This window comes from Protopterus annectens, chromosome 1.part0, assembly GCF_019279795.1.
Source record: "Protopterus annectens isolate FY-2018-M chromosome 1.part0, PAN1.0, whole genome shotgun sequence".
In the NCBI taxonomy this organism is placed as follows: Eukaryota; Metazoa; Chordata; order Ceratodontiformes; family Protopteridae; genus Protopterus; species Protopterus annectens.
The window spans coordinates 1,799,146,450-1,799,164,212 of NC_056725.1; the positions used below are offsets into that span (position 1 = coordinate 1,799,146,450).

Here is a 17,763-nt window from a genome sequence, read left to right on the forward strand (position 1 = left end):
AGTGACTGCTGGCCTGCAAGATGCTTCGAGGGCGTCAAAACCACAGTGCAAGGTGTGTTTAGTTACTTGACTTGCAGAATGCATTAAATCTTGTAAATCTTTAGATTGTGCCAAAGCAGGAAAGGAAGACATTTTCTGTTTAAGGAGTTCCAAGGTATGTTGCTGAAATTTCAGCATGTGGAACTGACAATTTAGTGCCCTGACAGCAATTGTAGCTGAAGTGTATACTTTTTTACCCCATCTGTCCAATGCTCGTGAATCCCTGTCTGAGGGGGTGGGATTCTTAGCAGAGGTTGCTTTAATCCCTTTTGGCCCTTGAGAAATGACCTCAGGATCAGCTGTAGGATTTTTAAAAAGATAGTTGTGTGAGTCAGGGACTCTGTAGTACCCGTTTGGTTTTCTGGGCACAGGTGGAAGGGCGTCAGGAGTCAAGCTGGATTCGAGGAAAACATCCTCCACAATATCCAGGACTGGGAGGATGCCTAAGGGTCGGTGTTGTGGAAGATCTAGGAATTCCCAGTGTCTCTTTTTAGACTTGAGGGTAGTCCTGACTCTCCCATTGGAAATGCTCCCTTAAGGTATGCAGGGTTTCCCCAAAGGAAAAAATCCTCTGGGGGAGAGGCTGAAGGAATGGAATCCTCTGCATCAGAATCCTCATAAGTGGAGAGAGGTTGCTCATCTGACTCTTGTTCAGACAAAACTACAGGGGACAGATCTCTCTTCCTTTTGGAGGGGGTAGCTTGGCTTCCCCTGATTAGCATGATAAGATATTTGGCCATTTTAAGCATTTAAGGCTGAGGCAAGGTAGGAGGCGCCTGATAGTGGATCGTCCGTTTCTTGGGTGTAGTTCATACCCTGGGCCTAAGAAACTTGGTAGTTTTAGAAAGAACGGTAGTTGCGAAAGAAGACTGTGTGTCGACGTTCGGTAGTGTGAAGGTGTTCCTCAAAAGCCAGTGCCTGCTCAGCAGCTCCGGACTCCAAAAGGGTCTTGGTAGCAGCCTGCTAATTAACAAAAGTTGGCATCAGGGGCTGCAAAAGTGCCTCACTGAGTACCGGAGAACTTGACGACAAGCTTAACGGAAGCGTCGTCAGAAGGTCTGGAACTGTGCGGTCTGTCTCTGTCTTTAGCTTTACATTTTTTCGGAAGATCAGCTGTCGGATGGCTTACCAAAGCCATATCAGAATTCAAGGACTGTAAGTGAAAATATTTGGCTACAATAAGGGCCTGACGACGGATAGTGTTGGCGTTGAACAAAGCACAGAAGCGACAATGAGGGACGTCGTGGTCTGGGCCTAAACAAGTGACTCAGTAAGAGTGGAAGTCTTGGTGTGGTATTTGTTTTCCACAGGCAAGACAATTATTAACTTTTTCTGACATCGGTTAGTGCAAGAAAAAAGGATTCCCAATGGGTTTGGTTAGTGCAAGAAAAAAGGATTCCCAATGGGATACTTGGCTTTAGAAGACTTCAACTTCAATTCGGTAGATGAAACTCAGGTAGCGGCCGACCGGCACTCGTGCAAACTGCTTCTGCTTCGGGCTCCACGGCAAGAAAGACTGATGTAATGGCGTCGGCTGCCTTAGTTTATACTACTGACGACCTGAGGTCAGTCTTCAAGCGACAGCAACCGAGACAGAAATACTAAGTCTCTGGTATTCGGGCTGCCCAAGGGCTACCCTGGCAGGGCTAACCCAAATGCGATGACTGCAACAGTGAAATATGAAGAACATCGTTAGGTACGTCTTCTGAGTACAGGTGCCTGAAGGGGATCAGAGGTCTATAACCCACACTGTCAGATTGAGGTTGAGAAAGTGGGGATGAATAAGAGACCCATTGTCTTGTGTAAGTAGGTCGAAGCCATGAGGTAACCTGTGGTGATTGCCCTGGGCTAGAAGGAAAAGTAGGGGAAACTAATGCTGTCTTGGCCAGAAGGGAGTCACCAACATGATTTTTGGTTCGTCCCTCTGTATTTTCAGAAGGACTTTGAGAATCAGAGGAAATGGGGAAAGGCATAAAGGAGCATTCTCTCCCTTGAAAAGGGGAAAGCGTCCACCTTTCAGGCTTGTGGATGGGGAAGCCTTATGCAAAAGATAGGCATCTGTCTGTTCTGGGAGGAGGCAAACAGATCTACCTGAGGAATACCCCACCTGTGAACCAGATCCAGAAACACCTCCCTGTAAAGCATCCATTCGTGGGAGGGTGTGTTAAGATCCTGCTCAGGGTGTCTGCCATCACATTGTCTTCTGATGGAATGTAAACTGCCTGCAAATGAATCTGTAGTCCTGTTGCCAGGGACCAAATTTGAACTGCAAGACTGCAAAGAGGGTAGGATCTTGTTCTTTCTGTTTATGTACCACAAGACTGTCATGTTGTCTGTGATGACCGTCAATGTGTCTGGCAGAAAAATCTCTTGAAAGGCCAGTACTGCCAGGAAAAGGTCCTTTAATCCTTACAGACTAATGTGGTCCTTTCTTTTTTGAATTGACTACTCTGCCTGCACTTTGTGCTGGATGTTGGTACTGTGAATGACAGCCCCCAACCTAGATCTGATGCATCTCTGTAAAGATGCTGTTTGGGTGGAGGAATCTGCAAGTGCACCCCTTGATTGAGGGTGATAGTTCAGATCCACCAAGTGAGTTCCCTTTTTAAGTAGGGAAGAAGAGGAAGATTTGTTTCCAAGGGATGAACTTGTTTCCAAGAATCTCTCAATACCCACTGAAACTTTGTCATGTGCATCCTGGCTAGAGGGAGAATGGGAATCAAGGAAGCCATAAATCCCAGGATTCTTAGGAATTCTCTGGCCGAGATGGTTGGTAGTGGTAGGAGGGAGTAGAAAAATTGGGTGAGAAATTCCACCTTCTGGGCAGGGACAAAGACTGACATCAAGTCTGTCCTTATCCTGCACCCCAAGAAAACAAGATCTTGTGAGGGAGTCCTGTGAGACTTTAGGCAATTCACTGTGAAACCTAGATTCTGCAAGATCCTGCAAACCAAGTCCAGGTGTTGAGAAAGGGTGACAATCTTGGTGTAGGATCAGGAGATAGTTAATGTAAGGATACATTTGTATGCCCTGTAGTCTGCAATATGCAATGACTTGGGCTAGACATTTGGTGAATACTCTTGGGGATGTGGAGAGTCCAAAGGGCAAGGCAGAGAAGTGAAAATGTGAGGAACCCACTGAGAAACAAGGAAATTTCCTGTAAGTGGGATGAATAGGGATGTGAAGGCATGCCTCCTTCAGATCCAGGGAGGCCATGAAGGCTTGCTGAGGAATAAGAGGAAGAAGGTGCTGTAATGTGAGCATTCTGAAGGTAGGCACCTTGAGGAAGAGTGTGAGGCATGATAGGTCGAGAATGTGTCTCCAAGAACCATCTTTTCTTGGAACCAAAAACATTCTGGAATAAAACCCCTTGGCTAACTGATCCTCGGGTACTTGCTCTACAGTGCCCAGAGAGAGGAGTTGGCTCAGGACAGTGGGAAAGAGAGGAAGCTGACTGGGTGGGGGTTGTGGAACTTCCTGGAATGGTGGAGATGCCCACCGAGTCATAAAGTATCCTCTCTCGATGATGGAGAGCATCCACCTGTCTGTGGTAATTTTCTGCCAGGAGGGTAGGGATAAGGGGGTGGAGGTGGGCAAGGGAAGAGAGTCACTGCAGAGGAGCTCTATCTGGCTCTGGCTGCCTCCGACAGGAATAAGGTGTTGAGATGGAAGATCATGTAGGAGCACACTGTTTCCTAGGTGGCCTTTGACCCCTGGACTGAGCAATAGAAGAATGGGTGAACTGCCTCCTGACAAAGCTAGGCTTTTGGGGGTAGTTCCTACGGAATCTGAGAACAGGTGAAACCAATAAATGTTTCAGATTCTGTAAGTCTTTTCCTTTTTACTGCAGTGACTTATGTAACTCTGCAGAGGCAGCTCCAAAAAGTGTTGATTTATCCAAAGGGGCATCTAACAATTTAACTTGGACATCCAAAGATAAAGGTTGTAATTTCCACCATGAAAACCTCCTTAAGACAGAACCAGAAGCAGCTGATTTGGAAGAGGCTTCAGCAGCATCATAACTGCACTTAATTGAGTGTCTTGTCACCTGGGATACCGTGGACAGAAGGGTACTCAGCTGAGCCTTAGCTGGTGAGTCACACATGTCAGACAGCAGAGTAAATGACTTGGGTCAGGGAATCCAGAGCAAACCTGGCCCTATGAGTCACATAGTTAAGTGGTCTTATGGCCAAGGTGGACAAAGTACATATATTCTTCCCCAACCTATCCATAAATTTACTCTCTTTATCAGTGGGGAAAAATGGAATAAGAAGGTAGCTGCCTTGAAGACTTGTCAGCTGAAACCACAATAACAGCAGGATCTGCTGGTGGATTTTTGAAAAGATACTGCTCCTTTGCAGTCACTTTATAAAATCTGTCTGGTCTCTTGTTAGCAGGAGGCTGTGACTCTGGGCTCTGGGAAGCAGCTAAAAAGGCATCCTGGAATGCTGAAAGTAAGGGTGGAACCGCAGATGATGAGGGCTGTTCCATCTGCAGGAGTTCAAAGCATCTCTTCTTGGTCTCAGAAACATCTGAGACCTCCCACTTACAATGCTGCCTAAGCAGGGAAATAGCATCCAAAAGGAGAAATCTTCTCCAGGGGAATCAGGAGTAAGGGACTCTTCTTCTTCAGGAGTAGCAAAATCCTTAGGGGATTCAACATGGAAACAATAGGTCAGGGACGCATCTGAGGAGGAAGACTCTTCCTCTGATTCTTCCTGTGAAACAAGAGGTTGGCCTGACTGGGGAAACTGGGTTTGGAGTACCTGAAAGGCCTTGAAAAGAGACTGGGAAAAGGTCTCCCAAGATGGAGTAGCGTCTTTAGCCCTGTGTTTCTCCTTCTGTTTTCTTTTTAAGGAAGTAAAAGGAGCAGTAGTAGGCTTGGGTGTCGACACTGGAGTGGATGGCAAGGCAGCAGAAGGCCCCTCCGTCCCCATGAGCCATGGTTCACCCTCACCATCAGGAGCTGATGGCTGTAAAGCCTCAGTGGATGTACTCTGGATATCTGCTGTACCGACTTCCATTTCGGTTCCCAGTAACAGCAAAATACCCGAAGTCTGGAGCGATCATGGGCTGACACTCGCCTCAAGAATCTCACCTGACACCCGAGGCACAGCTTGGATGTCGGGCCTAACTTTCTTAGCCTTCTTCTTTGGCAGCTAGTCAGAGGTGCCCGCTCCACCTTCCATCCCGGATACCAAACATCAGAGACGCTGATTCTCCAAATAGAGATTTAAAGCCGACAGACTGCTTTCTAAGGGTTTTGGGGACAAAAGATTGGCAAATATCACAGGACTTGTAGTCGTGACCTGCCCCTAAACAAAATAAACATTGATCGTGTGTGTCCTTATGTGGAATTTGTCTTACACAAGTGCACTTTCCCTTCCTAGATGACATGCATCTGAAAAAGGTAAGGAAACAAGAAAAAACCCCACAAGGGTACTTATCTGAATGCAGCCAGCCAGGAATGATTGTAAAAAACGGATGGCCAAATTCAAACAAACGCCGGATTACTGGAGCTGGCAATCGGACGTCTGAAGCACACTGTGGCAGAAAAGTTCTGAATTGGGTACATGCAGACTTCACAGATACAGCCGGTGTCAGTTTATAGCTCTTACATGCAACATCGCACGTATCCCTGCTGTCAAGACTTTTGTATACTGGCCGGTGCTGTAGGCAGCAACTCCCTATGGTTAAGAATACTGCAACATGAGAACAGCAGGACATCAGACCATTATACCATCTTGTTATAGCCAGCTTACAAATCTGCAATGGTTAGAGAGAAACCCACAAAGAAACAAATCAGGGTATGGCCCAAGGGGGCTATGGAGGCCCTCCAAGACTGCTTTGAAAGAACCAACTGGGATATGTTCAAGGAGGCAGCCACAGTGAATCAGCATCTGAATATTGATAAATACATGTTTATTTTGTTTTTGACAATCGTTCCTGGCTGGCTGCATTCAGATATGTAGCCTTGTGGGTTTTTTCTTGTTTCCTTACCTTTTTCAGATGCATGTCATCTAGGAAGTGAAAGTGCACTTGTGTAAGACAAATTCCACATAAGGACATGCACGATCAATGTTTATTTTGGTTAGGGGCAGGTCACAACAACAAGAACTGTGATATTTGCCAATCTTTTGTCCCCAAAACCCTTAGAAGCCATCAGTCGGCTTTAAATCTCTATTTGGAGAATCAGCGTCTCTGATGTTTGGTATTCAAGATGGAAAACTGTGTTTATGGGGTAAAAAGAGTATCACTATTAGAGCTAATCAGAAGCCATGGCTCACTACTAAGGTATATGAGCTTCTGAAAAAGAGAAACGTGGCTTACAGGACCAAGGACAAAGCAGCCCTAAGTGTAGCAAGAGGTAATCTGAAGAGGGGTATAAAGGAGACTAAGGAGGAGTATGGCAGAAAGGTATAGAGCCACTTTGAAGACATGAAGGATGCAAGGAGACTATGGCAAGGCATACAGGAGATCACTAACTGCAAAATCAGGTCAGCACAGTGTGAGGACAAGCATGGAATTCCTGGACAGTTTGATCATCTTCTTTGGTAGATTTGAGGAAATAAACAACAGACTGGTACTAAAACTACCCACTGATGAGAAGGATGCAGTATTCAGCCTCAGCACAGAGGAGGTAAGAAGACAGCTAAGGAGAGTGAACCCCAGGAAGGCTGCTGCCCAGGCAACACACTGGGCAAGGTGTTAAAGGCTGGGCTGATCAACTATGCACAGTGCTCAAGGAAATATTTAACATCTCGTTATGCTACAAGGAAACTAACATCATCCCACTACCTAAGAAAAGCACGCCCTCTAGCCCTAACGACTACAGAACAGTCGCTCTAACATCCACTGTTATTAAATGTTTTGAGCGGCTGATCAGAAAGCACCTTTCATCATGCCTACTTCCTGATTTTGACCCTCTGCAGTATGCATACAGGCTAACTGATGCAAGGCTGATGTCACATCAGTAGCACCACACATCTCCCTTGAGCATTTAGAGGGCAAAGACAGCTATGACAAACCTGTTTATATACTTCAAATCTGCATTTAATATGGTGGTACCAATGCAGTTGATAGAAAAACTGGCACATTTAGGAGTCAATAAACATCTATATAACTGGATCCTGGACTTCCTGATTGAGAGACCAGAGGGTGTGTGTTCAGCTAAGAACACATCGAAGTGTATCACAATTAACACCGGGGTTTCACAGGGATGAATTCTCAGCCCATTGTTATTCACCATCCTGACCCACGACTGCTATGCTAAGCACAAGTCCAACCAAATCAAGTTTGCTGATGAAACCACAGTCGTGGAGGTTTGCAAGATGATGATCAAGGGTATGAGGTGATCACCCATTATGGCATAGGTATGCACCAGTGTCTTCGCAGGAGTATTTGGAAACAGTACCAAGCAAGGCCATAATGGTAGCTTGAAAATATCAGAAAAGAGTTCTGGTGGTGACTTTCACATAAATATTACCATTTGATAGCAACAAGTACATAAAAGCAACACAGGTTTTTTAACACATTTCTTAAATTGTCACTTAAGACATAGGCAAACATGCATTACTATAAAACAACAAACCATATTAATGTGTTTTGAGTTGCATACATTATGCATCACTTTTTTTTGTAGAACTATCATCAGTCCAATGTTACATAAATTGCCCAATTCCTGACTTCCCATAAACTCACTCTTGCTCCTGAACATTATTCTGCATGTAATGTTCCCACAATTTCCACTTCTATGTAATTTGCTCCGTCTGTCTTCTAAAGATCAGCTTCCAGGTCTTTTATATCAGTTAACAATATTTAAAACTTGAAATGCAGTTGGTTTAGACTTAGATTTCCATTTTCTAAAAAGTTTTTTTTTTTTTGACAGCTAACAGAATTAAACTTAGGCCTTACTATGTCTAGGCAATTTGGATTCTGCATCCCAGCACAAAAGAATAATTTCTTTAGTTACACCTATCTGTTCACCCAATATTTCTGAAAGAGTACTCTGTAGGGAATTTTTTAAAATCTGCCAACTCATTACACTCCCAAAACATATGTTCCCACTTGCCTCTTTCTTCACATCACACCTTCAACATCTGCCATCTACCTGAGGAAAAATTCCTTGAAGTCTGCTTCGGGTATAAAAATACCTATGCAAACACTTCCTAATGAATATAAAAAAATAAAAGGGGGGAGGGGTACAACAACATGTGATGGGTATCATGATTCAGATCTGGATTCAAAGTCACACAGCTATGACCAAACAAAACTGCTCTGCACTTCAGAGACAGATATTCTGAGTGCTGAGTAGTGCGTTATTCTTACTGCCTTCCTGTACTTAGGTAGCTTATTTTTACATACCTAAATCCAACGATTGGGCATTCCTTGCAGATAGTGCACTTGGCCTGATGCTTTGCAGTTTCAGCTGCAGCAACACGGTGTAACACTGGTAACCATACCATAGACTGTGGTTCCAAATGCATCCACTCTATGAACTCCCTCACACTGATCTCTGGTTTGTTCTTGGTCTGCAGGGTAGAAGACAAACACGCAAATTAATATTTCAGCTTTTAATGAGGGCATTATTATCCACCTTGTTAAAAACAATGCACACACTGCAGAAATATTTCTATTACATTTATCACCTGAGTGCAGCATGCCACAGGTAGAACAAAATAAGAATACTTTATCACAAAGGCTTCCAGAGGTAACTCATCTACAAATGTTCCTTCTGTTCCACAAACAAGTGGCAGTGAAGATATCTGAAAGAACAGCATGAAACAGTACAAAGAAGTGCATTTAATCTTAGCAGCAGCTGTGAGGCATGCCCTGCATTCATCACCTACACAATACCTATTTTCACTCACCATAAGCTCTACTGTTCATAAGAAACATAATAAATGAAGGATGACAGCAAAGTTCATCCAAAGCCAGCAGGACAAGGATTATACCAACAGTGAGGGTTGTGCTGCTTTATGTACGTGCTGAAAAGAAAAGGAAATGATTTCTGACACTTAAAATATTCCTGCTGTAATAAAAAAAAAATGCTTTCCAGCTTGAATCGCCAAAAGAATACCAGCAAGCAGACATCATATTTTGCACTGTCTGATGCAACCAGAGAGCACAGCCTCACTTCTATTACTACTTCAAGAAAATAAGGTTGGCGTGGACAAAGAATTCGTAGTACATTTCCAACAACTTACACTTACTGTTAGGCACCCAATACACTTTTATGTCTGTATTGTAGTTTTTACGACAGTTTTTTAGCATTGCATCAAACATTGTTCTGGACAACACAAGTCCAAGTATTTTACTACCTAAAGTTTATTTATTTACTATACAAGTTAAATGTCTTAATTTATATGTTGCCTCACAGCAAGAGGTTCTCCTGTTCGATTCTTGGCTAGAGCGCCTTCTGTGTGGAGTCTGCATGTCCTCCCCGTGGTCGAGTGGCGTTCGAAAGACATGCGTGAATGGGCGTGCCTTCGTTGAAGGTTGGGTGTCGAGCTGGCACCTCGGCACCATAAAAAAAAATCTACTGCCAATCATTAGCAGACCGGAGTTCTGCTGTGGCGACCCCTAACCAGGAAAAGCCGAAAGAAGAACAACATTTTTAAGCTGTATTTAAACTAATTAATTATTCATGAAGCGATTCTGTGATTGGTGGGTTGCTTTTATTTAAACCAGCATTATATTGATTGAGTACTCTGAAGAAGTCCCATAGAATAGTATGATGAAAGCTCTTAGTTCTTAATTGCTTTCATTCATTTTCATTGTATTGATGTGGAATAATAAACTAACCTTGTGGAAGCCATCTAGCGAGAACTCCTTTGTTCTTTTCCATCTACGACTTTGGTTGGTATTGCCTTGGTTATTGGTTAACTAAAGCACTTGGACTACACAGTTTTTTAAACCATTATTTTATGTGACAATGCACATCTTATAAACAAGCACAAAAATGTTTCGTAAGTTATCTTTCATCTTCCTGGGCATACACATTGCACATATGAAACAGCATTTATGTTATAAAAGCTATTAATCATTATAAAGGTACTCCCAGAGACCTGAGCTATTTTAAAAAACATTTTCTAGAAAAAAAAAGCAGCAGCTGTATGCTTGCAATACCACAGCAGTCAGGAGTGAGTGGTGCATCAAAGCAGTCAGGAGCGAGTGGTGCATGTGAAGTTTCAGGTGAAAATACAGAAACATGTTCAAGTTATGAGAATTCTGTTTTCTGGCCCATGCCTGCCAAAAAATCAGGGCACTACCACCCATCACCAAGGTGATAGCAATTCCCTGTATGCTACAGAGATGGGATTACAAAAGTACCTTCATCATACTGAAGACAGGTTCACAATTCATGCACATTTCAAAACTTTTTACAACTGTATGTCATGCAACCAATTCTATAACAGTCTGTCATGTTCCAGATGTGATTATTACCTATGACTTTTGATCATACCCAACTTAAGTATGCGCTTGAGACACGGACGTTAAGAAATTAACCTTGACCGCAGAATGAAGCAAAGCTTGAGAGGTGAATCCTGACATCCATGTTGAGAGCATAACATTAAGAAGATATGATCAGACAAACCAAACGTAAGAGGCATTCATGTTGTCAAGGAAAATGCCTGCAATATTAGAAATAACTTTTTGTCAAGTTGAGACAAAGATACACAAGAACCAACCTGATGTACCTTATATCTCTGACTCTTGGTTTTTAAGTCTAACAATAATAATTCATATCCTGTAAACAATATAATCTGTTCCAAAGCTACAGGTGTGGTAAAAAGCTGATAAGGGGACAACTACTGATAAAGATGTCAATTAACAAATTTCTACTTTCTCACCATTTCAGGCTGATCTTCACAGTGGCTCTTCTGGCTATAAAGTTAAGGCCTAAGAAGCAACCAGCTGTAGCTTGGGATGGACATGCTTTATCTACAGCCACTAACCTCCATACATTCAACAAATGCTACCACAGCACATATAATATTGTTAACTTCACTGAAATAAAGAAGCTTTTATGGGTTTTCTCAATCACAAGTGGGATGCCATACTTAAGTAACTTTCCTCCGACTGTCTTTTAAACTGTGGTTTCTACAACTTAACTAACATATCCAAAAGGCCAATTCCTCACTCCATGAACCAAACAACCCACACAAAGATACTTGCCAAAAGTCATGGCAAATGTCTTTTCACCAATGTAGCTGCCCCACTCCTCAATGACTGCCGTACTATGTCCACTGTGTTCTTGGCCAAGTTACAAAACATATAAAAAAAAAGCAAACCAACTAAAGGTTGGTAAAAGGACAGCAGTATTGCTAGATGTGGAGTACACTGCTCACTACCGTCTGGATCAAAACTAAAGGAACACCTGCTCCACAGAAACTGCCAGAGATCAGACAAGTATTCAAAATATATGAACTGTCAGAGAACCAATACAAAAGCTGCTACAACAGGAACCACATACTCTACTGTCAACTTCAGCAATGAGTGTAAAAATACTACATAAAGAACAAAAGTAAACTTCCTTAAAAAGAGGCACAATGCCTTGCACCGAAACTTAACGAACTTCTGCAGGAAAAAACAACATGGCTTGGACAGCAAAACAGAAAGAGTATGCTCAGGTACTGGCAGAAACCAAGATGGTCACCAAGTATTTTGACAGTTTGTTTTATCTGCAGGCAAGGTGCATTTTTGTCACTCCTTCACTAAAGTGCCACTATTTACAAAATGAACAAGTGTCTGCAACATACCACATAAGCCAACATGAACCAAACGGTCTGTTTACTATACTAAATTCATAATGGCATGCGACACCTTCACAGTGGCTCCACTGAAACAGATAATAAACAGCTTCCTTTCAACATGCATTGTCGAAACTGCAAAACATTATTCAAAATTATTCAGCTGCCAAAGGAAGGGTCTTCTAAGTATGTTGAAGCTTTCTGGTGCAGCTCCCTGCTCTTCTCCAAATTCACGGTCCTAGAAAATGCTCTTCTACTCAACTAAAGAATCACCCTGAATCCTATGGCTTGATGAGCAACTGGCAGCAAGTTTCCAGAAAAAGACAGAGAACCAGCACAGAACTGCTGACACCGAGTTTTTGTTTCTTTCTGAAGTGTACCTCACCAAATTATTTGAATATATAGGTCATGCCACATTCCTTTCCGAACTAAAAATCTACAAACATTCTCGAGTGGTTCGAAAGATTCAATGTGTGCTTGACCTGCAGCACTCCTTCTCCATCTTGTCAAAAAGGGGGCTATTCATGAGGCCCAGTATTGGGGCCAATAGGATTTACATAATTCCTAAATGCAACATCCATCTGCCCCAGATATGCTCACTGCATTACTATGCAGATAACATGATAAGCTGGAAGGGCCATAGACATTACAAAAAAAAAAAAAAATCATGTCACTATCAACCAATCTTAGGAATGCATGTATGAGATTAGATAAATTCAGACTAAAGGTAAACTTTTCTAAAATAAAATTAATGCTATTTGGTACACACAAAGTAGTAGTCCATCACCTGGCTTTAGAGAGAGACTAACTCAGTACCCAGAGAAGGAAAGCTCAGAAATTATTTAATCAAATACTTTGGTATATGGTTTGCTTGGTCAAAAATCAATCACTTCTTTGCCCCAAAACAAAACATCTTGCACAGCCAAGGCTATTCTGACAATCTACTGCATTACAGCTACCTTTCCTGTATTTGGAAGTTAAAGTAAAACTAGCCAAAGCAGTCTTGAAACCCACCCTACAGTGTGGGCTCAGGTTTTGCTGAATTTTCTAATAAGATAATCAGAATGCATCATATTAACTGTTTACCTACCTCTAAGAACATCTCTGCGATTCTCCAATTAAGGGTACCTGTCTTATTACTTACCAATCCAAATGCCTTACGTGGACTTTATAATGTTTTCCTGAGCACTGCAAACCACTGTACATAATTTTAAGACAAAAAGCAGCACAGTGGACAAAATCAACAACTTTTGCTAGAGCATATGACATAAACTTTTTATGACAGTTTTTCACCTTAAACATCTTTTTAATTCTTGCAACACAAATAAGGAATTCCCCTTACACACTATTTGGCAATTGCTTGGCACCAATGGGGTTTGAAGCCCACCACTGACAAGCTAAATGTTATGGAATACCTGACACTGCAACCAAAATGTGCCTGCTACCTGGGTACGTCAAGTGACAGGGGTTATGGTCCTTACATCCATTCTACTGCCCTAAATAGATCAGATGGCTACCAGATGATGGTCACTTGAATCAAACTAGTCTAATTTAATAATCAATTCACCAAATGCAATCTGACCCCAAAAGCATAAAGACTGTTGCCCTGGTTATGGGCATTTAACATCCAGACCCACACTAAAGCTGCACACTGACCACTTAACAGTGCTCAGCCTAGCTCTCCATGCCCTTTACTCACTAATCTCTCTCTGTGAACCAACAGTGTCCTTTACTCAGGGTAACTGATTTGTAAACAAATAATTTTCTCACTCATACTATTCACAGGGATGGCTGGCAGATGTCTCCAAATTCCAAATCTCCACAACTTTCTTCCAAGCATGGTAGTACTGAAACGATTCTACATTACTCTTGATTAGGCAAATATCTTTGACCGGTGATCTAGCTTACTGGAGAGAGGCCAAAGTTTGTAAACCTACAGTGCTAAATAACTTTTCTTACATAACAAATAGCACCATTACATATATGAAAAACAGCCACAAAAGCTTAAACATGAACAAATAAGGCCTTATTTAAGCAATGAGTACTGCTAAAACAGAGTAAATATGCAGATATCAAACCAGTGTATAGAGAATATAAAAGAGCAGTTAGTTTAAGACAAACTTTGAATCGAAATACTTGACCCGCAGGCTGTGTCTAAATACATACCCTGGGCTGTCTTAGTAAAGGAATACTGGCCTTTAATTAAAGTTCGAAAAATTAGGCAGAACAGCAAAATGAAACCTTCATAGAGGTGCCCCAAGCAAAGACCAAGACTTAAGACAAAACATTTCCAAACATATAATCATTTCAGCTGATCACTGCAGCACACAAGCCAGGTTAATCAGATTACATAGTTTCCTTTGCCACATGAAAACAAGTGTAACTGTAGTATGTCATTACTCCCTTTTCCCCATTTTCTACATGGAGTCAGTTTGTTGTCTCAATTGTAATCGCTCTGGATTCAATGCCACTCCCCTACCTTCTTCGACAGTCATGCCTGACTGTCACAGGTCCTCTCTCACACAAGCCATCTGTCTCTTTTTCTGGACTTCTTCATTACTTCTTGCCTTCATTTGGCGTGTCCCAAATTATCTTCACTAGATGGTCTTCTGTTTTTCTGTACATGTGCCCAAACCACTGTAATCTGTTCTATTTCACCTTAACTGCAATTGGAGCTGCTTTGGCTTCTCTTCTGATGTCTTTACTTCTTTGTCTGTTTCATGGATGCATCCCACCACCAGTTTCAGGCACTTCATCTCCATCACATTTAGCTTCCTCAATTGCAATGACTTCAGTGCCCAGGTTTCTGTACCATACAGAAGTAATAGTTTCACTATCGTTTTGTACACCTTACTTTTCAGCTTCTTTAGCATTCTTCTGTCATACACTAACCCTGACAGTGTGTGTCAGTTGGCTGCAACAGTTAATTTCTCATTCAGACTTCCCTTCTCGTCAATCAGACCTCCCATATACTTGAAGCTTTTAACCTGTTCCACTATTTTCCTTCTATCTTATTTCTCATCTTCTTCCGATTTCCTCATTTTCTACCATTACAACTGTCTTATCTGTACTCAGATTCATCCTACATGCCTTCAATTTTGCATTCCATTCCCCTACCCTTTAATGAAGTTCTTGCTCAGAGTCTGTCTGTAATGCCACATCGTCTGCATACAGCAACTTGCTTGACTTGTTCACTTCTACTCATTTGCTGATGTAGTCCATCACCTGTATAAACAGCAGAGCTTTCAGAGATACACCCTAGTACACACCCACTCCCACCAGTAACAACTCTGAGATTGAACCACGTTTGTACTCAAGACATTGGGTCCTTTTACAAAGCCTGCACTAATTCTACCATTTCCAACCACTGCAGAACTATGCAAACCAGCTTTCATGGGACCTTGTCATATGCTTTCTCCACGTCTAAGAAATGTCCAAGTTGGACTCTTTCCTAATCTCTAGCTTCTTCTCAACTATCTGTTTCAGTGTAAATAATGGATCAGTTATGCAGCATCCTTATCTGAATCCAAACTGTTCATCTCCCATTTTACTTTCTACTGCTTTGTGTACTCATTTATCAAGCATCCTCAACAGAACTTTCATGCAGGACGTGGATTTCCCCTTTGTTCTTGGACACCGACTCTGCTTATTCTCCAGACATCTGGGGTACACCTCTCTCTCTATGCTGCTATGAGTGCCCTCAGGAGAAACTTCTCTCCTATCTCACCAAACATATGTGCTGTGACCTCATCTGAACCTGCTGCTTTCCCTGACTTCATTTTCTTTAGTGTTGTTCTTACTTCTAGGGTGGGCTCCTCCTCTTCTTTTACTGTAAGCTGTTGTCTGAGGCAGTAACTGCTGTGGAGTTTTTTATTTTTTTTCATTCAGAAGTTGATGAAATTCTTCTTACATCTGCCTTTAATTTCTAGTAGGTTAGTGAGTAGGCTGTTAGTGGCATCCCTTACAAAAGGGTGTCTATCGTCTTTTTCTTTCTGTCTTTGCCTAGCAGCCTCACAGAGTTCTTTGGCCCATCTACCAATTCACTTTCCAGAACTTGGTACAGTGCCTCTGATGCCTTGTTCTTTGCTACTGCAACTCCTCTCATAGACTCTTTATTAGCTAACCATTACACTTTTTTAGCCTGGTCCATTTTCTCTATATGTAACTTTTTTCTGCACTCCTCCTTTTTTGATGATTTCCTGGACTTCTGTATTACACGACTAGTGTTCATTAAGCACCTTATTTCGAAACCTGGCTCTGCCACATATATGTTCTATAGTACCCACACATGCTGTTTTGAGACACTCCCATTCTTCAACTCCACCTACTTTACCCTCTTCTTCCAGAGGTGCTAAAGACTCAAATTTTTCCTTAAACTCTTGTGTTTCCAGTCAACTTCCATGTCCAGTGCCCAGTTACTAATGACCTTAAAGCCTTCTTTGACCACTGCTTGCAAATGATTGTGCCCAACAAAAGTTTATGCTTTGCAATCACTGATTCTAACCCAGTGCCTTTTCCTTACTAAAAGGAAGTCTACCAGAATTGCAGTCTTGCATGTGATCTTGTGACTGTCACTCTTTCTGAACCGTGTGTTGGCTACTATCAAGCCATTTGCCAGAAAGAAGTCTAGAATGGACTCTTCTCCTGTATTCCTGTGCCCCTCCCATGGGGACCAAGGCTATCTGCTCTGTCTGTCCTGACATGTGCATTCAGGTCACCCATTAACATCAATTCATCTTGTCCTGCTTTATCTAGTAGGTCCTGCAACTGCTGCCTGAATGCACTTTTTCCTTGCTATCACAACTCTGTTATGAGGCATAGACTGAGATTATGAATACTGTCCTATTACTACAATGGAGACTGAGGACATCCCCTCACAGTCTTCTGAAACCTCTCCCTCAGAACAAATCCAACACCATTTCTAGTCTGTCCTGACCCCAAGCCAAGAGGCTTTGCTGCACTGCTCTTCCATCCTGTCTCCTGGATGCACAAAATGTCCAGCCTCCTCCTTACCATCATGTCATCCACTTTCAAGCTTTACCCTTTCAGGGAACCTAAACTCAGTGCAGCAATTCTTTGCTCATGTTTGGAATGTGCAGGTTGATTGGTTTTATGTCCAACATTCACTCAGGTAACCCAAGCTGGGGAACTGGACATAAGGCTGGCACATACATCTATCCTACCATTAGCATGGGTCACTACTGTAGGTTGGAGTAGGCTGGGTCCTCAACCCACTTATCACCGGCAAATACCCATGCCCATTTGGTAACATTTGTCACACAAATGAATCACCTAAAGCCGATTTTTGCACCACTGAACGGGCTGCCCTGACACTGCACAGTCTGTGATCCATGTTCTCCTATCTTGAAGATACTGCACACCACAACTGATGCGCAAAGCAGTTGGTCTATACAACTCTAACCCCTATTCAACACCCCTGTTGAGCACCATGTGTAGTCTATGCTGCTCCATTCTTGGGAAAGTCTGAAGTGGAAAAGTACAGTAGTGTACACTTACCATAAATGTAGGTGTTCAAGTGTATTCACTGTTGCAGTCATCCCGTTTGGGTTATCTGCTTGCAGTAGCCCTCAGTCGGCCTGATTAACAAAGTCTTGGGTCCTGCGTCGGTTGCTGTCTCTTCGTCCGTGACATCAGGTAGTCAGGGGTATAAAGCATGCAGTTTCTTGCCCAGATGTGTTACATTTTTTTTTTTTAAAAGGCCCCCCTTTTTGCCTGGGGGGGGAAAAACCTTTTATTTTTTTTTAAAAAAATTTTTTTTTTTTAAAAAATTTTTTTTTTAAATTTTTTAAAAATAAAAATTTTTTTTTTTAAAAAAATTTTTTTTAAAATTTTTTTAAAGTTTTTTAAAAAAAAAAAATTTTTTTTAAAAAATTTTTTTAAAAAAAACTTTTAAATTTTTTTTTTTTTAAAAAAAAAATTTTTTTTAAAAAACCCTTTTCCCCTTTTAAAA

At 42.0% G+C, this 17,763-nt stretch overlaps 1 protein-coding gene across 4 annotated transcripts in view; it reads right to left on the bottom strand.

Moving 5' to 3' along the window:
• UTRN (utrophin) overlaps positions 1 to 17,763 on the bottom strand; it is a 4,744,936-nt gene that overhangs the window by 406,724 nt on the left and 4,320,449 nt on the right. For all 4 annotated transcript variants that reach the window (XM_044069601.1, XM_044069592.1, XM_044069610.1 and 1 more), the window contains one exon: positions 8,404 to 8,570. In XM_044069601.1, coding sequence (XP_043925536.1) covers positions 8,404 to 8,570 — 167 coding nt within the window. The remainder of the gene's footprint in view (positions 1 to 8,403; positions 8,571 to 17,763) is intronic.